At 40.8% G+C, this 19,060-nt stretch overlaps 1 protein-coding gene across 1 annotated transcript in view; it reads right to left on the bottom strand.

The window, feature by feature from the left end:
- The window catches only part of znhit6 (zinc finger HIT-type containing 6), a 42,292-nt gene that overhangs the window by 18,372 nt on the left and 4,860 nt on the right, over positions 1-19,060 (bottom strand). Inside the window, exons 3-5 of the mRNA XM_083970904.1 lie at positions 15,263-15,369; positions 14,914-14,999; positions 10,173-10,276 (exon numbers count right to left, since the gene is read on the bottom strand). Coding sequence (XP_083827030.1) covers positions 10,173-10,276; positions 14,914-14,999; positions 15,263-15,369 — 297 coding nt within the window. The remainder of the gene's footprint in view (positions 1-10,172; positions 10,277-14,913; positions 15,000-15,262; positions 15,370-19,060) is intronic.

A 19,060-nucleotide genomic window follows, 5' to 3' on the forward strand; every position in this document is an offset into this window, starting at 1 on the left:
CAGAGGCATAACAATCTATAGTTAAGGTGCAGTTGTATTAATATGCTGTAATTTAGCCATGTTCTCTATGTTAATATATGTGCAGTTTAATGACAGGTCAGCTCATAAATGATTCAATGCACAAAACTTCTATTCTGATCACTTATTTATAATTTCATTCATTATTCAAGAGGAAATCTAAATAATAATGGGGCAGCCTCTCAGGTGAGCAGAGGTGCTGCTTTCTTCTGTTGCGGATGAAATATTTGTATCTTTAATCAGAAAAACACAGCACGTATGAAGGTGTAAGCTTGGCCTTGGCTATGGTGAAAACAATACTCTATTATTTAGATACGTGCATGTACGTGGATGTTCAGAATAAGTCATTAAGACGGCCTTTAGTCCAAATGACATCAGCATTAATCTAATTCCTAGAGTCCCTGTATTTGAGGCAGTAATAGCAGATATCCCGCTACGGCTACGCCACCACTGATGACTCCCATCCTTCCTTGTCCAGTGACCTCCTGCCTCTCCCATCTGGTCGGAGGCTTAAAGTCCAGAGGAACACACTTTGTTCCAGCTGCAATCGTCAAGCTCAATAAGTCCTAGCAACCTGCAGATTATGGAAACTCATTCATTTGCTTTGTACAGTACATCTTGTCACTGGTTTGCTGAGGCCGGACTTTAGTTAATCCTTTGGCGTACTCTTTGTCTGCCATGTCTCAGGGGTGTCTGTGTGTCTCCGTCACTGTTTTATTGTCTAATTGTCATTGCAGATGTGGACGTCCTCTGTTGTTACTGCACAATAAATCTATCTACAGGTGCTAATAGAAACCTGAACCTGAATTACTACATTTACTGCCAATCTTTTGGTCTCTATTTTACTCTGGACCATGGAGCTGACCATCCACACTGATGGACAGACCATAAATCAATGCAGCCACATCGAGGCTCAGACTCAATCACCTGAAAGGACATAGATTAACAAAAATTTGGACCCAAGGTGCAATGTTATTTTCACATCCAACCTGCAGTATATATTAGTGTTTATATGGATTTCCAGGATAATAATTACAACAATTTACATTGTATTGTCTTGTATTTTTTTAAAAAAAGGGGGGGTTTAATATTTGGCACATAAGCTGCAGCACAAACTGCAGCGTTTGTGTTAACAGGTTCAAGCTGCACACGACTAGCACAGCAAATACTGGTCAAATAAATAAAACAAACCAAAGATGTGAAGTCCATATTCTGAGAAACTTTATAACCACTGCTCAACTCTACTCCGTGATCCCTTGACACCAGCTCTGATGCTTGTGGTGTTGTTTTGTGGATCCAGGTGGCACCATTATACAGCCGGGGCGTGTTTTCTTTTTTTTTTCTTTCCCCTTGAAAACAGAACCAGGATGGGGAGGAGGAGTTCAAAAAGTGAAGAAAAATGTGCTGCAGAACACCCAATGAAAGGTGGTTATGAGTTTCCACCTGGTTGTAAGGAGAGGGTGAAGGGGTGAAGCTGCAGGAAGTGGAGGCAGCAGCAGCAGCAGCAGCACAAGCAGCAGGGACTGTTTGGGAGTGGAGACAAGGGGCTGGGAGGGGATTCCCTACGTAACTGTAGGAGGTACTTAACACCTCTAACCCCTTAGTCAGAGGAATTTATGTGTTTGCTTAGGTTTGGCTCAGTTTCTTCTCTGGTGCGTCAGTGTATGTGCACTTCTATATGTGTGCAGGTGTGTGTGTTTGTGTGTGTGTTTGTACGTGCAAGCAAATGAGGGTGGAGCACCAGGTGTGATGCTATTATTCTGTCATTACGGCAAATGGAAAGTATGTCTTTCAATGGAAAAGGGGCTTGCCCAAAGATGCATGCAATCATTTCAGGCAAGGCCATGGTGCATACCTGGGATAAGTGCCATCATTCATTGTCAGGGGGAAAAAAAAAAAGAGGAGAGAGCAACATGAAAAAAAAAAGTCAAAACAGAAGCACCAACACAGGACGGCTGCTGTGAATACCAGAACGAACTGCCTGGTCCCTCCACAGTTCCTGCTGCAGGGCCCTGAGCAGAGGCATTTAAACTCTACCAGTAAAAAAGCTAGCTGTGCTGTTCACTGGAATACAATTTGTCCAGAAACATGCCCGTTTTCAAAAGATTAACCACTTCAATCGCACAGATTAGGTTGAAAGGTTTATAACATCAACAGAAATTCCACGGCAAAGGAAATCTGCTACCTTACATGGCCCACATTGAAAGCCATTTCCTTCAAGAAGGATTATTCATCAAACAACTCGGCGGGTCACAAGAACTAAGCCTAACTGAATAAAATAGGATTCGTACACAGCCAGAAAAGAGTGGGAACTAGAATTACCGACGGTTCGGTGCCTCCGCCAACGAGCCGCCAAGGAATTACGGTCACAATCTCAGCACTGTAGAAAGGCCTGGAGAGTTTTTGCACAACATTATGATGTCACGGTGAAGTTAATCTTTACCATTTGGGTACAAAATGCGATCGCTACATCATCTCATCCAAAAAAATGAGTTAGTCTGTGTCCTAATCAGCACAACTATATTGGTTATTACCAATAACAATAACATTTTCTGAGGCCACAGTGGCCTTGACCTTCAACGTTTCCCACCAAAATGAAATTTATTGAGTTTATCTGAGTCCATGAAGTAAATTGTAATAAAATTGAAGAAAGGAAATTCCCTCAAGCTCTTCATAAGTTCATAAGAATGAGATGAACGGACAAAAAAAACATGCTGTCACTGCTCTGGCTGTCACCAGCATCATAAAAAAGAGTCATAAAATATAAACATGTTTGATAACTTTGATAATTTAGACTAACAAAATCTGATTCCGTCAGATCGCTCTTTTGAAATTGATAGTGAGTAGATATGAACTTTATGTGTCTTTTGTGTTTGAAAGCAGAAAATCCTCCAGAGTCCAGACTTTCCAAAGTTAGCCGGGCCAGTTCATCAGTTCGGCTCTGGAAGTAATATTGTGTGAGCTTCTTTGTTTATTTTGTTTCATTCTGAAACCTCAGTGTTTTGGATTTCTTTTTTTAAAGTTGGGGTTTAAACAGTTTGAGCAGTGTTAGAATGACCATCAAAAGCAGCTTGACAGTACTTTCCATGGAAAAGTGCATGTGTGTGTGTGTGTGTGTGTGTGTGTGTGTGTGTGTGTGTGTGTGTAAACCCCAGTTGTACCATATTCACAAGGCCCAGACCAACCTGTTCCAGGTAACTAAGTGCTCTTTGTTACAAGCACTAAACTGTTTCTTCTTTCTTAGATTGACAGAAAAGCATTTTGTTCTGCTCACTTGGCTACCTCTTATCAAAACCCGAAATCATTAAGCTAGGTCAACATGATGAGAAAGGCCTGTTTGTAGGAAAAAAAGAAGAGGAAAAGAAAGGCTACATTGAGCACGAAAGTCGGCAAAACATCACATTTAAAAATGTTGTGTTCCTAATTTGGTCCGAGGCCAAATTAGTCATTTCTACCCTGAGGAGTTTTATAAATACAAAGCCTGGTGTTTGGGCTGTGAGTACATACACAGTGACAATTTGGTTTAAAATGTGAGATAAATGTCTTACAAAGAACTGAAAGTCATTAAGGCTGTGTTTATAACAATGTGATGTTTGGATCATTTAACAGTGCCCTCTAAGTCAGAAATCTTAACCCAGAACTCAGAAAAACACTGATTATTAATTGACCTGACTCCTGATGTTTATCTAATGTGTATATATAAACACACAGATACGGTAAATGGTGAATGGACTAGCACTTATATAGCGCTTTTCTAGTCACTCGGACCACACAAAGCGCTTTACACCGTTTTTGTCACATTCACCGTTTCACACACACATTTATACAGCACGGTTCGCAGACAGGATTTTTCGAGCTAGCCTAATTATTCACACAGGGCAAGTATGGGTTCAGTGTCTTGCCCAAGTACACTTCGACATGCGGACTGGGGGAGCCGGGAATCGAACGACCGGTTAGTGAACGAACCTCCTGAGCCACAGCCGCCCAGATATGTCGTTGATCCATTGGTAGATTGAACGTGAGCTGATAGAATTTAAGAAATCTGATTTGGACACCAAAAAAACAATCAGTTAATCAGTGGCACAGTGTTACTAATAACACATGTTTACATTTTCCAACTCTATTCTGGCCACGTGCTAATCTCATTTTATTTAGTTAATCTTCTTTGGTCCAACAAGCTGTTTGATGAATAATCCCTTTTGGAGGAAAAGCTGTCCCATTAACAAAAGGCCATGTAAAGTGGCAGATGGATTCTGTTAATTTCATTACTTTCCAATACAGATCATGGGGCAGTCGAGTCGTTGGATGTCTCCGTCGAGCTTTCTTATGTTCTTGACAAAGCTTCCGCTTGTCTTTTCCATGTGTACAACTGAGTGCATCACCATGAATGCCTCTGAGGAGAGGCTGTTCTTCAGTGGTTCATTGCCTTGAATCAACAAAGACCTGCAAACAACTACAGATTCTTGGAGAGGGATCAGGTGCAAAGCTCTTTCTTGTCTTTGCCCTAAAGTCCAGACATTGAAACAGGTATAAAAACTTTGACTTTGGACATGTTGTACAAACTAAGTCTGTTGTGAGTAAATTGGACCCATCAGCATTTCAGCATCAACTCTGGCTGCAGTGATCCTTTAGGGACACACAGACATAAAGCAGAGCAGAAATCCATCTGGCTGGATTAAAGATTGGACAGATCCAACTAAAGTGGCGCAACACATGAAACCATGTGTCCCGTGTATCTGCTCATCACGGCCGATGCCAGCACCGGGGTGGCAAGTGGGTGTCGGTGGAATGAGATGACAGGATTTTGGGGCCTCTTTACTGAGATATGACAAATAAATCCAGGATCCAAATCTATGGTTCCACAACCTCAGAGGGTGGAGTCGGCTGAGAGGCTGAGAGGAGACAAAGATTACAGACAGCTGTATCTCCTTCTCCTTCTTTACGTTCTGGCTTTTTCGGGGAAATGGTTGCAATTTTTTAGTCATGGATCTGTTTTCCCTGAACTGCCCAGTAACAAAAATGCCATCATTTATTAAGTCTGGTAGCAGTGCAAATGGACAAGACAACTTATCTGAGGGTTTGATGAGTAATACTTACGAGAGGGGGAAAAAAAAAAGCATTTCCCAAAAGGATTAAGAAAGAGGGGACATTTGTGCTATTCTTACTTTCATACTACTAAGGCCACAAATATGTAAATTTGGATCCAGAAGTCGGACGAATGCAAAAATATTAACTGTTTATTGTACAAGATGAAAAATTAAATGATAGGTTATTTGAACAAACCCTGTGTCCTTTGTCAATATACTTTGCCAATGCAACCACTTCTAAAGGTGAAGTACCAGTGTTGTAGATTAGAGAAATGAGTTTCATGGCCACAAGTCGTTAACACTAAAGGTCCTCTGTCCATGAAAAAAAAATATATATAAATGAAATTAATTTTCAACAACACATGGAAATCTAATTATTAAAATTCAGTCAACCAAATATGGCACATGGCAGGTTGATATTCTCTCCAGCCAATGCAGTACACTGACATCTCTGGTTAATTTACTGTTTGGAATTTCACTCAGAGCCAGAGAGCCGTGTGTAGCCCACAGTTATGTGGCAAATTGTGATGACAGCGTTTGCAACACTGATGAAACTGCTGCTTGCCATTCTGAGGTGAGGTTTGCCTCGCATGGCAGTCTGTGTAGACTCTGTTCTGCATCACTGGTGGTTAATCAAGCCAATGACAGCCAGAAGGCCGTCTGCTGGCGTCTAAAAAACATTTGACGAAAGCTGCTGCCGCTGATTGTTTCATTTGAACTTAATTTTTTGGAAAGTAGGAGATGTAATGCATGCGAGCGTGCAAAGTGATGAATAGTCATGCCCGGCCATGAAATCTGTGGTGAATGGCTCCGTCTGCTTTAATTCACGACTGCATTTATTCATCAAGCGCAATATTTCACACAGCGCTCAGGTTTCCACAAACCTGTGATGAACGTCACCGCTACATTATGGCATTAATTGGCCTAATGGAGGAGCTAAAATTATAACTATAATTAACTTACTATAATTTTCCATTTTCCCACTGTTAGGTTTCCACTTCCACAGCAGGAGGTAACCCTGCTGATCAGTTACTGACCAAACTATCATGCATTGATTCAATATTGTCTTTGAGCAGGTTTGTGGCACCTCCAAAACACAGGATTCAATCACATGCAAAGAAACAAACACGCTACAAATTCAGAAAACGGGCACTTATATAAGGTTAATATTGCGTGTTTCAGATATTATTGCAAACATGTACAGTTAGCTTAGCCAGGTCTGTCATATTTGTGTCCCAGGAAACACTTGTTTCTGCAGTTTGTTGTTTTTGCAGTACATGCATGCATTGCCAAACTGATGAATTTAGTGTCGTTGCATTGGTTTTCTTTAGGTGCCGTGCAATGAGCTTTCTGGGCCACCGTAGTTGGCTGCATGTTAATTCAGATGTATGTCTTTATCCTGCATTTCAACTAGTGTTGGATCAATACATCGACTGGCCAGAATTACGTTTTGAAGTTAACTCCATGCATTAACGCCAACTCTCTAGCCAGCTGGCAGCTCTTCGACAGGTCGACATCTAGATATATTATTCTGTGCCGCTATGTTGGCAGCTGAATTTTTCATACTGTAAGAAAGGAGCGGGTCCAAAGGTAAAAAAATATATTTATATGTTTCGCGAATGCAGGCCAACAAGCCTGCCGTCATAGAGAGTGGAGGGGGAGAGGGAATTAGTTCTGGGTAGAAGTGATCAGCAGGTGGTCATAACATGCTATTTAGCACAGAGGCCCCAGTGCACCATCAGCAAAAAGCATGAGCACATACTCCTTTACTTTCACATGTAATAAACTGCATAGAGCACGAAAGAAAAAGAAAAAATATGGACACAATCTGAAATCCATTTGTGAGTGATAATAACTTTACTCAATCTACAAATATATTATCAAAGGGGTTGAACCAAGCTTCGTCTCATCGCTCTTCGGAGTCTGGGAAGAAAATTATGTCTCTTCTAATCGAGAAAACTGGGTTAATTGAGGTTGAGCCCCGATATATGGGACATACTGACATACATGGCACAAATACACGGCAGCTCATATTACCCCCGATCTGAAGTTATTATAAAAATATGTTCAGTTATTATCCAAGTTAACTACCTCGGCAATATATTGTCCAGTCCACTCAAGTCGTCGATGAGGAAAATGCGCCGCCATGCCAGGCTGGGGCTGTAGAAAACATAATTCCACCCTAACACAACTACTCCCAATGTTCTGCCAAATGCCAGCTATTATATACTTACCCTCCAAGGGCTGGACTGCGAGGCAGCAGCCGGTATTTTTTTGTCAATCTCTTTACTGTTCATGCCTTGTTTTTGAAATTAGTCACCGGAGTCGAGAGGTGGAAAGAAAAGTAGTTGCACGGCCTTTATTTTGCATACAAACATTTAATTAAAGAGACACACGCTCAACACACTCATGCACATACGTTCGCACTTGCGCATACACACACACACACAAACACACGCCCCATCGCCAGGCATGAAAGGGCCGTAGTCAGCTGTCTGCCAGTAATGATCCTTCTCTGGCAGTGTGAGTGCGTAGCATGAATATGTCGCTAACCAGCTGCAGTCACACTGCTCACACATCTGCTTTTTATATTATGTACTTGGTACATTCTGAAGCACATTCTCTCTCGATCCCTCACAATTTATTGTATACCTTTCATCCCATCCCCTGTGTCCACGTGCTCGACTGAGGACGGGACGCTGTTGCGGTTAGTTGGATAATCTTCAGAGTGAGACATGGTGAAACTAACTAGACTAAACAAAAGAAAAAAGAAAAAAAAAAAAGACTGTGCAGCTGGCTCACCGTTCCTCCTCGGATGCTGTCACAGCAAAAGCATAAAGACTCTTCTTGTGTCTTTTACTGGAGGAGTTGTGGGAGTTTAGCTCATTTCCCTGTCGCTGAACCTTTATAAATTACTGAAACTTCACAGACGCACTGGTCTCATCCCACAAACAACTTTCTGTCAACCTCTGACAAGTGCTGAGGAGGGAATAGGGAGTATGGGGTTGTGAGGGTGGGCAGAGTCTGCCACTATAACCTGACATAATGTTGCCTCATCCCGAGATGTGACGTGCACATTTAACATTTAAGTGCCTGCAAAACACCAGAGACAGACATGACAGAGTGGGAGACTTTCAGGATGGAAAAGAGGGTGGTGAGAGGGAAAGTAACAACATAAAACCAACTGGACTGACTGACAAAGGATTCTTTTAGTGGCAATCCTGATTGGCACCCAACATTGTCCCAGGGCATTTCAGACTTGTAAAACTTTAATGTGGAGTTCAATATCCATTTCCCCTCTCTTCCCCTCCTCTGTTCTTCCACTGAGGGATTAGAGTGACAGGGCTCTGCCTCAGAAGTAAATGGGAAAATGAGTGGCAGAAGGTCGTCCAAGCAAGGAGGGAGGGAGGGAGGGAGGAGAGGGTTGTTGGACATGACGAAGCATCAACCTCGTCTGGTACTTTTATGTAATTATGGGCGTTCAGCGATTAATTAATACTTGAAATGTGCTTTTACTGCAGTTTCTGGTCCCACGGTGTCACTTTCTGTCACTTTTGATCATTTTAAAGTCTCAATAGACAACATTTATCTATAGATCCTTCCCATTTTGTGGCGTTAAATAAATGAAACGAGGTGCAGTTCAGCTAAAATGTAGGGGGAACTCTTTAGAGAGCTACTTATGTACATGACAAAACTGTGTATAAATAATGAAACTAAGTTCCAGCACCTTGCACAGGAGGTTGTAATGAGCCTGTGGATGTTTCTAACAGATTAGAGATTAGAGATTATTCCAATCAACTCACAGACGAAGAGGTGGGATGACGTTGAAATACTTTTTAAATCTCCCCCAGATTTAATAAAACAAGAGGCCTCTGCAAAAAGTCAAAAGGCTAAATTCAGATTTCCGAATAAAGCACATAATCTAAGCTTTACCTCATGTTTTTTTCACCTAGTCTTGCAGTAGTTCACAGACTTTCCCATCAGCTGTACCACAATCATGCTGAAGGAGATGCCTTGAAAATTGGATCACAACTTCACCTTCCTTCAGCAGGAAGTGTGCATGTGTGCGTCTGTCTGAACACTGATCTGACGAAGGATTACAAACCAGCCGCCGCCGCCGCCTCCTCCTGCACAACAGCCTCGACTCATCCCGGTATGTTACTCACTGCTGTTTGAATGTCAGTCCAACCTCAGCGGCCTCTGGTAACTTTATAATTACATTTCTGGGACACGGGGAGAAGTTAGTGCTTCATCATCAGGCACGGTCCTGCCATGAGATAACCTGAGGAGAGCCGGCACTTGATGCAGCTGCTGTTAGGGCTTAACAAGAGTGCCATCCTGTGGTTAAGGAAAACATCACTAATCAGGAGGTCGTCGTCGTCGTGCTGCAGGACTGAAGCTCTCAGAGAAGTGTTGTCTGTCTCCGACTGTGGCTGAGCGAATCATAAACTATCTCGCAATATTTGGGCTGATGGTGGTGCCGCTCTGATGGGAACTCAAACACCCGTGGGTTTGTATTACTCACACTTGAGTTTGTGCCTGTGAGAGTAACACAGTTTGTCTACGATGCGGTAGCAGTAATGCACGATATTCATCACTCTCTCAAGATGTTAATGATAAAAGTAAAAAAAAAAACAGTCATACTTAAATATTTACTAATACTGATGCCAAAAAGAGAGTGAATCACTGCCTGAGAGACTAAAGGAAGTGATGAGCCCGAGTCAATTATCCCTGTGGCCTTGGCTCAATAAAAAAAAAAACATTCTGGATTACAGTAAGTGTTGCTCTTGCACTTGCACACAATTTTTTGTTGAAGTGGTTGTTTTTAAATTTTATTTATACTGGGAAACACATAAAAAAGTTAGGAAAATATGATTTCTGCTTTGGATTGAACCAAACAAGCATTTTTCATATTTTATGCCTTGGGAACATGATCTAGAGGTCGAGGCATCTCTGTAGATGCAATGAATCGCTGCATTTATGGTTTTGACAGGGACAAGAAAGACACTAATGTCCTGTTTTCATCAAACACAGATCAACTATATCTAGATCAACTCTTATTCTTACTTGGCGAGGAAGAAGGTGGAGTTCTCTCTGCTCCTGGTGAAGGTGACGGGGAGGAACCTCAGCGTGATGTTCATCTTCCGGGCGTTGGCTGCCAGCCTCTTCGCCTGGATGTGAGAACAGTAAAGTAACGTGAGAACAGTAAAAGTACAGTATTTCTGTGATAAATAACTAAATATCTTTGGGTTTTGTTTGACGAAAAAACATTATATTTGTTTGTTCTGGGGATTTTGGAAAGACATTTTACAGTCAATTGATTTGAATAAATAACGATCAGATTAATTTTATGAAATAAAAAATATAAACAAACAGAACATAAGTAGTATATATGCTTTTAATACTTAAAGCAGAAGTAAGCGATCCGGTCGTTTTGGCTAATGCTGCGTTCCAGGCAGGCTTTTGAAACCGTAAATTACAGCTTAAAGTCACAACTTACGACTTTGTAGCGTTCCAGGCAACCCACTCGTGTTTTTCCGACCTGTTTTACCGGTGAAAGTCACTATAACGGCCACTCGTAACTTCCGACCCGTGAACTCGTACCAGATCGAACTGGTACAACTTCACAGGTCGGAAAAACACGAGATACGAGTTTCCTTGAACGCACCATAACAGTCCTCGTCCCTACGTCACCACATTCACGGCGTCCCTTGGCTGCACACACAGCCCTGCATGCCGTTCTCTCTCCTCATTGGATAAAAACTGTAGGATACGAGAAAAGTTTTCTCCTCGGCTCAGAGCAGAGCAGAGGGACTGGGAGACCCGTGTTTCGGTCCAAACACTCTATGTAAGTGATTGCTGTCGGAAGATATAACTAACTAACTAACTATTTAAGACTTATATTTAAGCAATATATCACGACAGGCCGTGGTATATGCTCATTATACCACGGCTAAGGGGCGTTGTTCGGCCCGACGCGAAGCGGAGGGACGTCAACCCCCTTGGAGTGGTATAATGAGCATATACCACGGACTGGAGTGATATATTGCTTTTATAAAACGGTTACGAATAAAGGCAATATAAAAGAGGGATACGCAATCAATTTCATGTAGTTTTATTCAACCAGAAATACATATTATCCAATAAAATAGCCTCACTGTGAAAAAATAGTCCCACCTCTCCAGACGTTAGCTCCAAGTTAGCTCTGCAGCTCGTCTTTTCCTCCGCATTTTTTCAGGTGAAAGTCACTGCTCAATCCCCTCTACCATTGTTAACCCTCCCCGGAGGTGAAAGTTCACCTTAAACATGTGAATTCAACTACTTTAGTCCGTTTTTTAACATCGTAAAAACATCAGCTGTCTTTTGCTACGGACGGCAACAGTCCGTTGTCATGGATACATGACAACAACTTCCATTCATACCAGTCATGCGTGCCTGACGCGGAGTGATAGCCTACGCTGTGATAAGGTTTTAGAATAGTAGCCGTGGTATATGCTCAATATACCACGGTTAACAACCAATCAGATCGCCGGATTTCACCTTTCCGTTTTATAATAACACAAATATATCACTTACTTCTGCTTTAAATGTTGCCTGTTTTATTCTTAATTGTTGTAATGCTCCTGATATTTTAATGCTTTCTGTGCTTCTTGTGTTACTTTTTACTTAGTTCCTGTACAGTGTCTTTGAGTTATTGAAAAGCGCTTTATTGATAAAATGTATTATTATTATCATTATTATTATTATTATTATGTATATAGCAGTGTCACTTGGTATTAGTAGATGTTCATATAAACAGTTTGATGCTGGAAACGCTGTGTTGCTGAACTCCACACACTCTCTCTACCTTCACATCATTGTAGAAACATTACACAAAACATGGCACCTTCCACTGTGGTTGTCAATGTCTTGGCTGAAACTGAATATGATAAAAGCACGAAAGAAGATATAAATATATATTTCTTAACCATTCTCAGCAGCTGCATGTAGAGACAGTGGCATTAAATGGGACTTTTTCGTCCAAAAAAATATACCAGAAATCAATTCATATCGACGAGAAATCCAACTTTCCAGTGACCTGTGAACCTCCGTGAAGGGAGACGGGGCTGACACCAGCAGCAACAGCTCAGACACAGCCGGTGTGAACACACATGTGTGATTCTTCACAGCAGTTCAGCGACATCGGCCGCCACGCTCACACAACACAGGCAGTGTGTTCTTGGCCTAATAAAGCTCTCACGGCAGACAAAACAACTGTTCAGTGAAACAGGATGTAACCGAGAGCTGCTATTCCTGGCCTTGAGCAGATTTGCTGGGACCACAGACTGTTTGACATTTCAGTTCAATGGAAAAGTCAGTGGGAAAGACAGCGTCTCTAGGAACAAATACATCTAAATAATAGACATCTGTTCTGCATCAGTGCATCACCAGCTGTGTGAGTTTCATTAACAATTAAAAACAAAATATGACCTGAACTTCTCCTTACTGCCCTCATCTAAATTTGAAGGGACAAGCTTTTCCTTTCTGGCTCTGGCGGAGCTGCTTCATGACCTCAGATTGGAGAGCAGTGAGAAACAGTAAAAGCAGATTTATTAAATTCTTCGGCTATGCGGCGCTAATAGCACGTTGCTGCACTTGCTGAGATCTGGAAGATACCCACATCATAAACTCGCTGTGTGCCAAAGCTTTTACCTCTTGCTGAGAATGAGCTTCATTATTTTGACTGATTTGTGACGGCTGAAAAAGAACAAGCATTACTCCAAGCAATCACACACAGCACTGTGTTGCGTATTAAAGTGGCAGTACAGGTGAAAGTTGGCAGGGGCAACTGAATCTTACATAAATGAGTGTCGGTGGTTTGGAGCAGCAGCAGTTAGCGTTGCATAACTGCTGCCACAAATTGTACCAGTGAAGCAATAACAGCACAAACAACATTTAGATGATGCTGGTTTCTGCTGTGGTGAAGCTACATTTTTTACTATTATTAGTTTCAAATTAGTTATGTGCATAATCAGTGAGCAATCAGTCACATATAACTATAAAAAGACTATAAACCTCTTACACAGTCTCCTGCAGGGTGAGAGTATATTATAGTACATGTTGTTTATGTGAGAACTGCTGTTACAGTCTCTAATATTTTCCTTACCGATGCAAAAAGACAGACAAGTGATGAATTAAAAGAAAAACCAGGGAGGTGTGCAGTGGTTAGCACCATCGCCTCACAACACGAAGGTTCTAGGTTTGATCTCCTGGCCCCTACATGGGTTGGTGACTCTAAATATCCAATAGGTTTGAGGTTTTGTTGTTTTTCTCTATAAATTGAACCTGTGATGGACTGGTGACCCTCACACTATGTCAACCTGGATTGGCCTCAGCCCCAATGACCCTGCAGTGAGAAGTGTTATAGAGATTAATGGATGGAGTTAGGACAGAATGAGCCACCAGAACATCTTCAGTACTCCTTGACTTTGCTTGTTTTCAAATCACATTAGGCACTGTCATCCTGCTGCTCCGCCCATCTCTACCTCCACCTCCGTTTCTCCTTTCATTTGTGAGTCTGTCAGTGATTATTTTTTAAGCTCCTCCAGTATTAAAATTAATCCAAGTCAAATCCATTTGAAATTTTAAGTCAAGTTCATAAAAACAATAATTAATCTGCACTCACATGCCAGTTTATTAGGTACACCTATAGAAAATCAATGCAGTATACAACAGCAGGCAATACATCCTTCAATGGGCTTTATGCACAGCTCCACTACTTCCTGAAATAAGACAGCTCCTTTGTTTCCTGTCTTACATTATTGGACCAATTGATTAATCCAGGTGTGCCTGACCATTGTTGTGAGGTCAGACACACCTGGATTAATCAGTTGGTCCAATAATGTAAGACAGGAAACAAAGGAGCTGGCTTATTTCAGGAAGTAGTGGAGCTGTGCATAAAGCCCATTGAGTGTAAATATGATCTATAAACGCAATATTGGGAACACCTCTCACTATAACCTGGCGTGTGGGTATGTGTACTGGGCGACGGTCAGGTTTTCTTCTTGTTTGCAATGTTTTTAATCTCTGTGAAGCACTTTGTGTTACAGTCTGTATGAAAAGTGCTATATAAATAAATTAAGTTTAAGTTCAGGTTTACAACTCAACTATTACTCCTAAGAAAATTTGACAATGTTGGACAATGTCACGTCATGTCATGTCAGCCTGTTTCCACACCAGGTGAAAACACTTCAGTTTCTCAACAGCACTTTAAATGTGACCCGGTATTAACTTTAGATTTAGCTGCTGAGACTTTTCAGCACTCAGGAGAACAGTGTTGGCTGAACTGTCTGAACAGTTATGAAATGTAGGCCTTTTATAAAACTCTCACAAGAACAACAGTGACACCAGTGCAGAGCGAAAACCATCTGTTTTTGGTTATTAAGTATCAAAACAATTGAAAACAGTTGGATACATGTGTTATTATTTGAATGAAATAAAACAACTTCTTCAGAAAACCTTACCTAATGGTGTCTGAATGGTGTGCATGTCTGTTCTCATTCAAGTGAACGGGAAAGTGGTCTCAGACATTAAGACCTCACTGTTTTATATTATTTTTTTAAACCCATTCACTTGAACTTCTCTTTTGTTCTTTAATATAAAACGGTGTTGAGTTTTTATTGAATAGGATTTACCAACTGAAAAAAACTAATAGCTTTGGATAAATAATAAAAACCCAACATTGGCCCCTATAAGTTTCAATTACAGTGTTGATACTTTACTTTACATTTAGACATGAGAGACAATTAGAGCTAAACCAAGGACCTACTTTTAAGGTCATACGAGGAGTCCGGCTCAGCTTGTCCCTGTTGGCGCCATCAGCAAACCTCCCCGTGTCCTCCAGGAATCTGTAGTCTACAGTGAAGGTAGAGAACAAACAGCAAACAAAACATCAAAGTAAAACAGCAGCATTTTCTTTACATACAAACCAGTGATAACTGACAAACCCAGAAATTAACTCGACACCTACTGTTGTAAAATATGAGGAAACACACACACACACACTTCAGAGTTAGGTCAAAAAAACACTTCTCAGTGTCTATTAGATACATTTTGCTAAAATTACTCTCAATGTTTGGTTTCTTTTTAGTCGTGTGAAGCAGGAAGGAGATACTGACCACTGAGAAGCGCCATTTCATCAAAATGTGAGAGGGCCACGAAGGCGGTTTTGTCTCTGACTCCACTGCATCCAGAATCTTGCTTGTGTTTCTTCACACAGACCAGGCTGGAAAATATAAAGAGACGACATTGGTTAAATGACAGAAATCACATTTACTGAAGCTACTGCTCGCAACTTAGTATCTTACTATCTTGTGTCCTTTGTAAAGGGAATAGTGAACGAGTGAAGAGGTGGAAGGAGGTTCAATTCAATTCAGGTTCTCAGAGTAAAAAAAAGGAGTGGCTGAACTCCAGAATTGGAGATACCTGAAATCTCTGACAAGACATTACAATATCTCAGACTTTCTGGAAACAACACAAGAAACAACATCCCTCAAACTTAAAATATTATTTTTTGCTTTTGATATCTTTTGTAAACTGAAGATAAATGGCTTTCAGATTTGATTTGACCATTACAGAAGTGATGCGGGTACGGGCAGGACCGAATCTATACAAACAATGGTAACAATGAACAATGCTCGAAGCATCGGGGGGGGGCATCCTCTTGTGCCCTATAATAAATGATAAATATGGGTGAAATCTTCAGATATGACCTTTAATATACCTCCTACTACTTCAAGGTGATGCTGTAAGTGCTCCTGCATCCACAGAGCACAAGGAACAGACCATGAACCATTGACATTTAAAGTGGTGAGGTGGCTTGTTGGCAGTGGATCAAAGCAAAGTTCAGGCAGAAAACACAAAAAACACAAATGCAATAACTCATTTATGAAAATCATATCTTTGCATGACAAGGTAGAAAAGATATTCCTTAAACGTAAGTGATTACTGTTTTTTAATTTGAAAAAGCAGAGGTATTCCTTTTGTTTTTTATTGGTAATATCAAACGCAGATGGGAGCAGAGCTTTTATGTTGCATGAAATTATATGATCTCATTGTAGAGATAAAGCAGAGGATCAGGGGGGAAAGCTGCTCACGAACACAACTCGTCTCATTTGCGTGATCTCACTGCAATTTTAACAATATAAACAAGTATTTATCTCTGCTCAAACAACAACAGAGGAGGTTTTTGGCTGGTTTTCCTTTTAGTTTCTGGAAAGATCTGCCTGCAGTCATGCTCTAAACTACCAAATTATCCAAGGTCATGGAAAAGGAGGAACAAGTGCAAACCATTAGTGAGAAAATGTCACTGGAGATGTCTGTGATTCCTGTGTTCACTTTGACTCAATTAGACAAAAACTGTCCGTACAGGCAGGTCAAGAGTTTGGCTGAAGTTCACTGTCTCTATTATCTACTTCCTTGTCCAATACACACATTATAGATTATTTGGTAACGCTTCCTTTTACGGTACGGTAATTACCAGGTAAATACCAGGTAATAAGATGTATTTACTAGGTAATAACCAGGTAATTAAATGCAATTACATTGTAATTACCAAGTACTTACTAGGTAATTACAAGGTAATTACCCAGTATTTACAGATATTTTTCCTGACTACTACCAGGTATTTACCCAATAATTTCCTGGTAGATACACAGTAATTGTATATTGTAGATTTTAAACCCGGTAGTTAAAAAATATTTACCTGATATTTATCTGGTAAATACCAACAAGTTACCTGGTATTTACCCAATAATTACCAGGTAGATATCCTGATGTGTCTATACGTGACTTTGTTAGGGTGATAATAACTTAGTTATTTACCTGGTAATTACCAGGTATTTACTCAAAATGATCGCTACCTTACCTGGTAACTACCACTTATTTACGTGGTAGTTACCTGATATTTACCTGGTAAATATCAACTAGTTACCTAGTATTTACTAGAAATATACGGAAAACTACCAGGTATTTATCCAGGAATTATATATTATGTATTACCAGTCAACCTGTGTAGTGACAGTGAGGGTATAACTTGCAACTATTTACCAAGTAATTACTTTCTAATTACCCAGTAGTTACAATTTACATTATCAGGTAAAACCTTGTGAATTACCCTGTAAGGAAGGTGGAACTGTACTGTAAAAGGAAGCGTGGTTTGTTTCAATGATATTACCATGTACTTTCCTGGTAACTGTAGATTATAATCCTCTGCCCCCCATCAGGGTGTGTAATTTTGAACATGGTACCTGGTAAAAAAAACTCCCATATCTACCTGATAATTAACAGGTAAATATCAGAGTTTTACAGAGTAGTTACCATGTAAGAAAGGTGGAATTGTACTGTAAAAGGAAGCGTGGTTTGTTTCAATGATATTACCATGTACTTTCCTGGTAACTGTAGATTATAATCCTGTGTAGTTTTGAACATGGTACCTGGCAAAACCTCCCATACCTCCCTGATAATTATCAGGTAAATATCAGGGTGATATCGGAGTTTTACAGAGTAGTTACCATGTAAGAAAGGTGGAACTGTACTGTAAAAGGAAGCGTGGTTTGTTTCAATGATATTACCATGTACTTTCCTGGTAACTGTAGATTATAATCCTGTGGAGTTTTGAACATGGTACCTGGCAAAAACTCCCATACCTCCCTGATAATTATCAGGTAAATATCAGGGTGATATCAGAGTTTTACAGAGTAGTTACCATGTAAGAAAGGTGGAACTGTACTGTAAAAGGAAGCGTGGTTTGTTTCAATGATATTACCATGTACTTTCCTGTTAACTGTAGATTATAATCCTCTACCACCCATCAGGGTGTTTTGAACATGGTACCTGGTAAAAACTCCAAGGTTGGGTTAAATATTTAGACCCAACAGATTGGGCTGAGATTTGGACGACACCTTAATCACTCTCCAGCTTCAGAAAACAGTGTTTGGTAAGTAAACTTATAATTATTAGCCTACAGGTTTGGTAGTTTAATGTGGTAGCCAATTAGCCTACTTTAAAAACTTCACCTCACTCTGCGGCCAGGCATTGTTTCCTCGTGTTGCTGCTAACTTGCTAGCTAGCTAGTTACTTTCACCTGATAAGATAGTTTCCAGCACAGCAGCAGCAGCATCAATTGTCAGGGCCGTGAAGGAAAGGAAATGACGGTAGCCTCCAGGCTTGTGTTTTAATTGACAGGAGGACCGTTGTGGTGAGTTGGGAAGTGGGTGTTAGCAGCGGATGCTAACTGCTAGCGCTAGTCGAAGTTAGCATCGAGCTAGCTCACCTTTCCTTTGCGATGCTGCTGCTGCTAAGAGGAAGAGACTTGCTACCAGCACTGGCTAACATCCAGGACATCTGGTGGTGCTAGTAGCCCTCCTACTCTGCTTCTGCTGCACATAGCTGTCTAGCAAAGTCTATGAGTGTAGGGTGAGTGTAGTTTTCTGTTAGCCGTGTGTGTGTATGTGCGCTCGAACTGTTTTGCTTTGTCGTTAGTGGAGGGGGGGGGGGGGGGGGGGGTGCGTAACGGACGTCACCATAGTGACTAGCAGCAGAGACGTTTTGCTCGCAGTGCTTGTTGGTGCTAGGTTGGAGTATTTGGGTTTGCTATTTTGAGATTATTGTGGTCTTTCTTTTCTCTGCCCACTACAGAACCCAGTATAATTGGTGAGAACTGCTGGCAAATGACATTGTGGCCTCCTCTCATGGACACTCAAGGCATGGTGAGTAGTTTGTGTGTTGCCCTGTCTAAAATGCATATTTAATTTCGACTTCTGGCTAAAAATCAAGGAATCCCTTATCCCAGAATTCATATAGGGCCCTGATTAAAAATTAATGGAATAAATAGATATTTTCGAAAACATTATATAAAAAAATATATATAGTTCATGATTTGTTTCTACCACATGGGCATCAACAGGATGGGTATT

The sequence above is a fragment of the Trachurus trachurus genome (assembly GCF_905171665.1).
Source record: "Trachurus trachurus genome assembly, chromosome: 4".
NCBI lineage: Eukaryota > Metazoa > Chordata > Actinopteri > Carangiformes > Carangidae > Trachurus > Trachurus trachurus.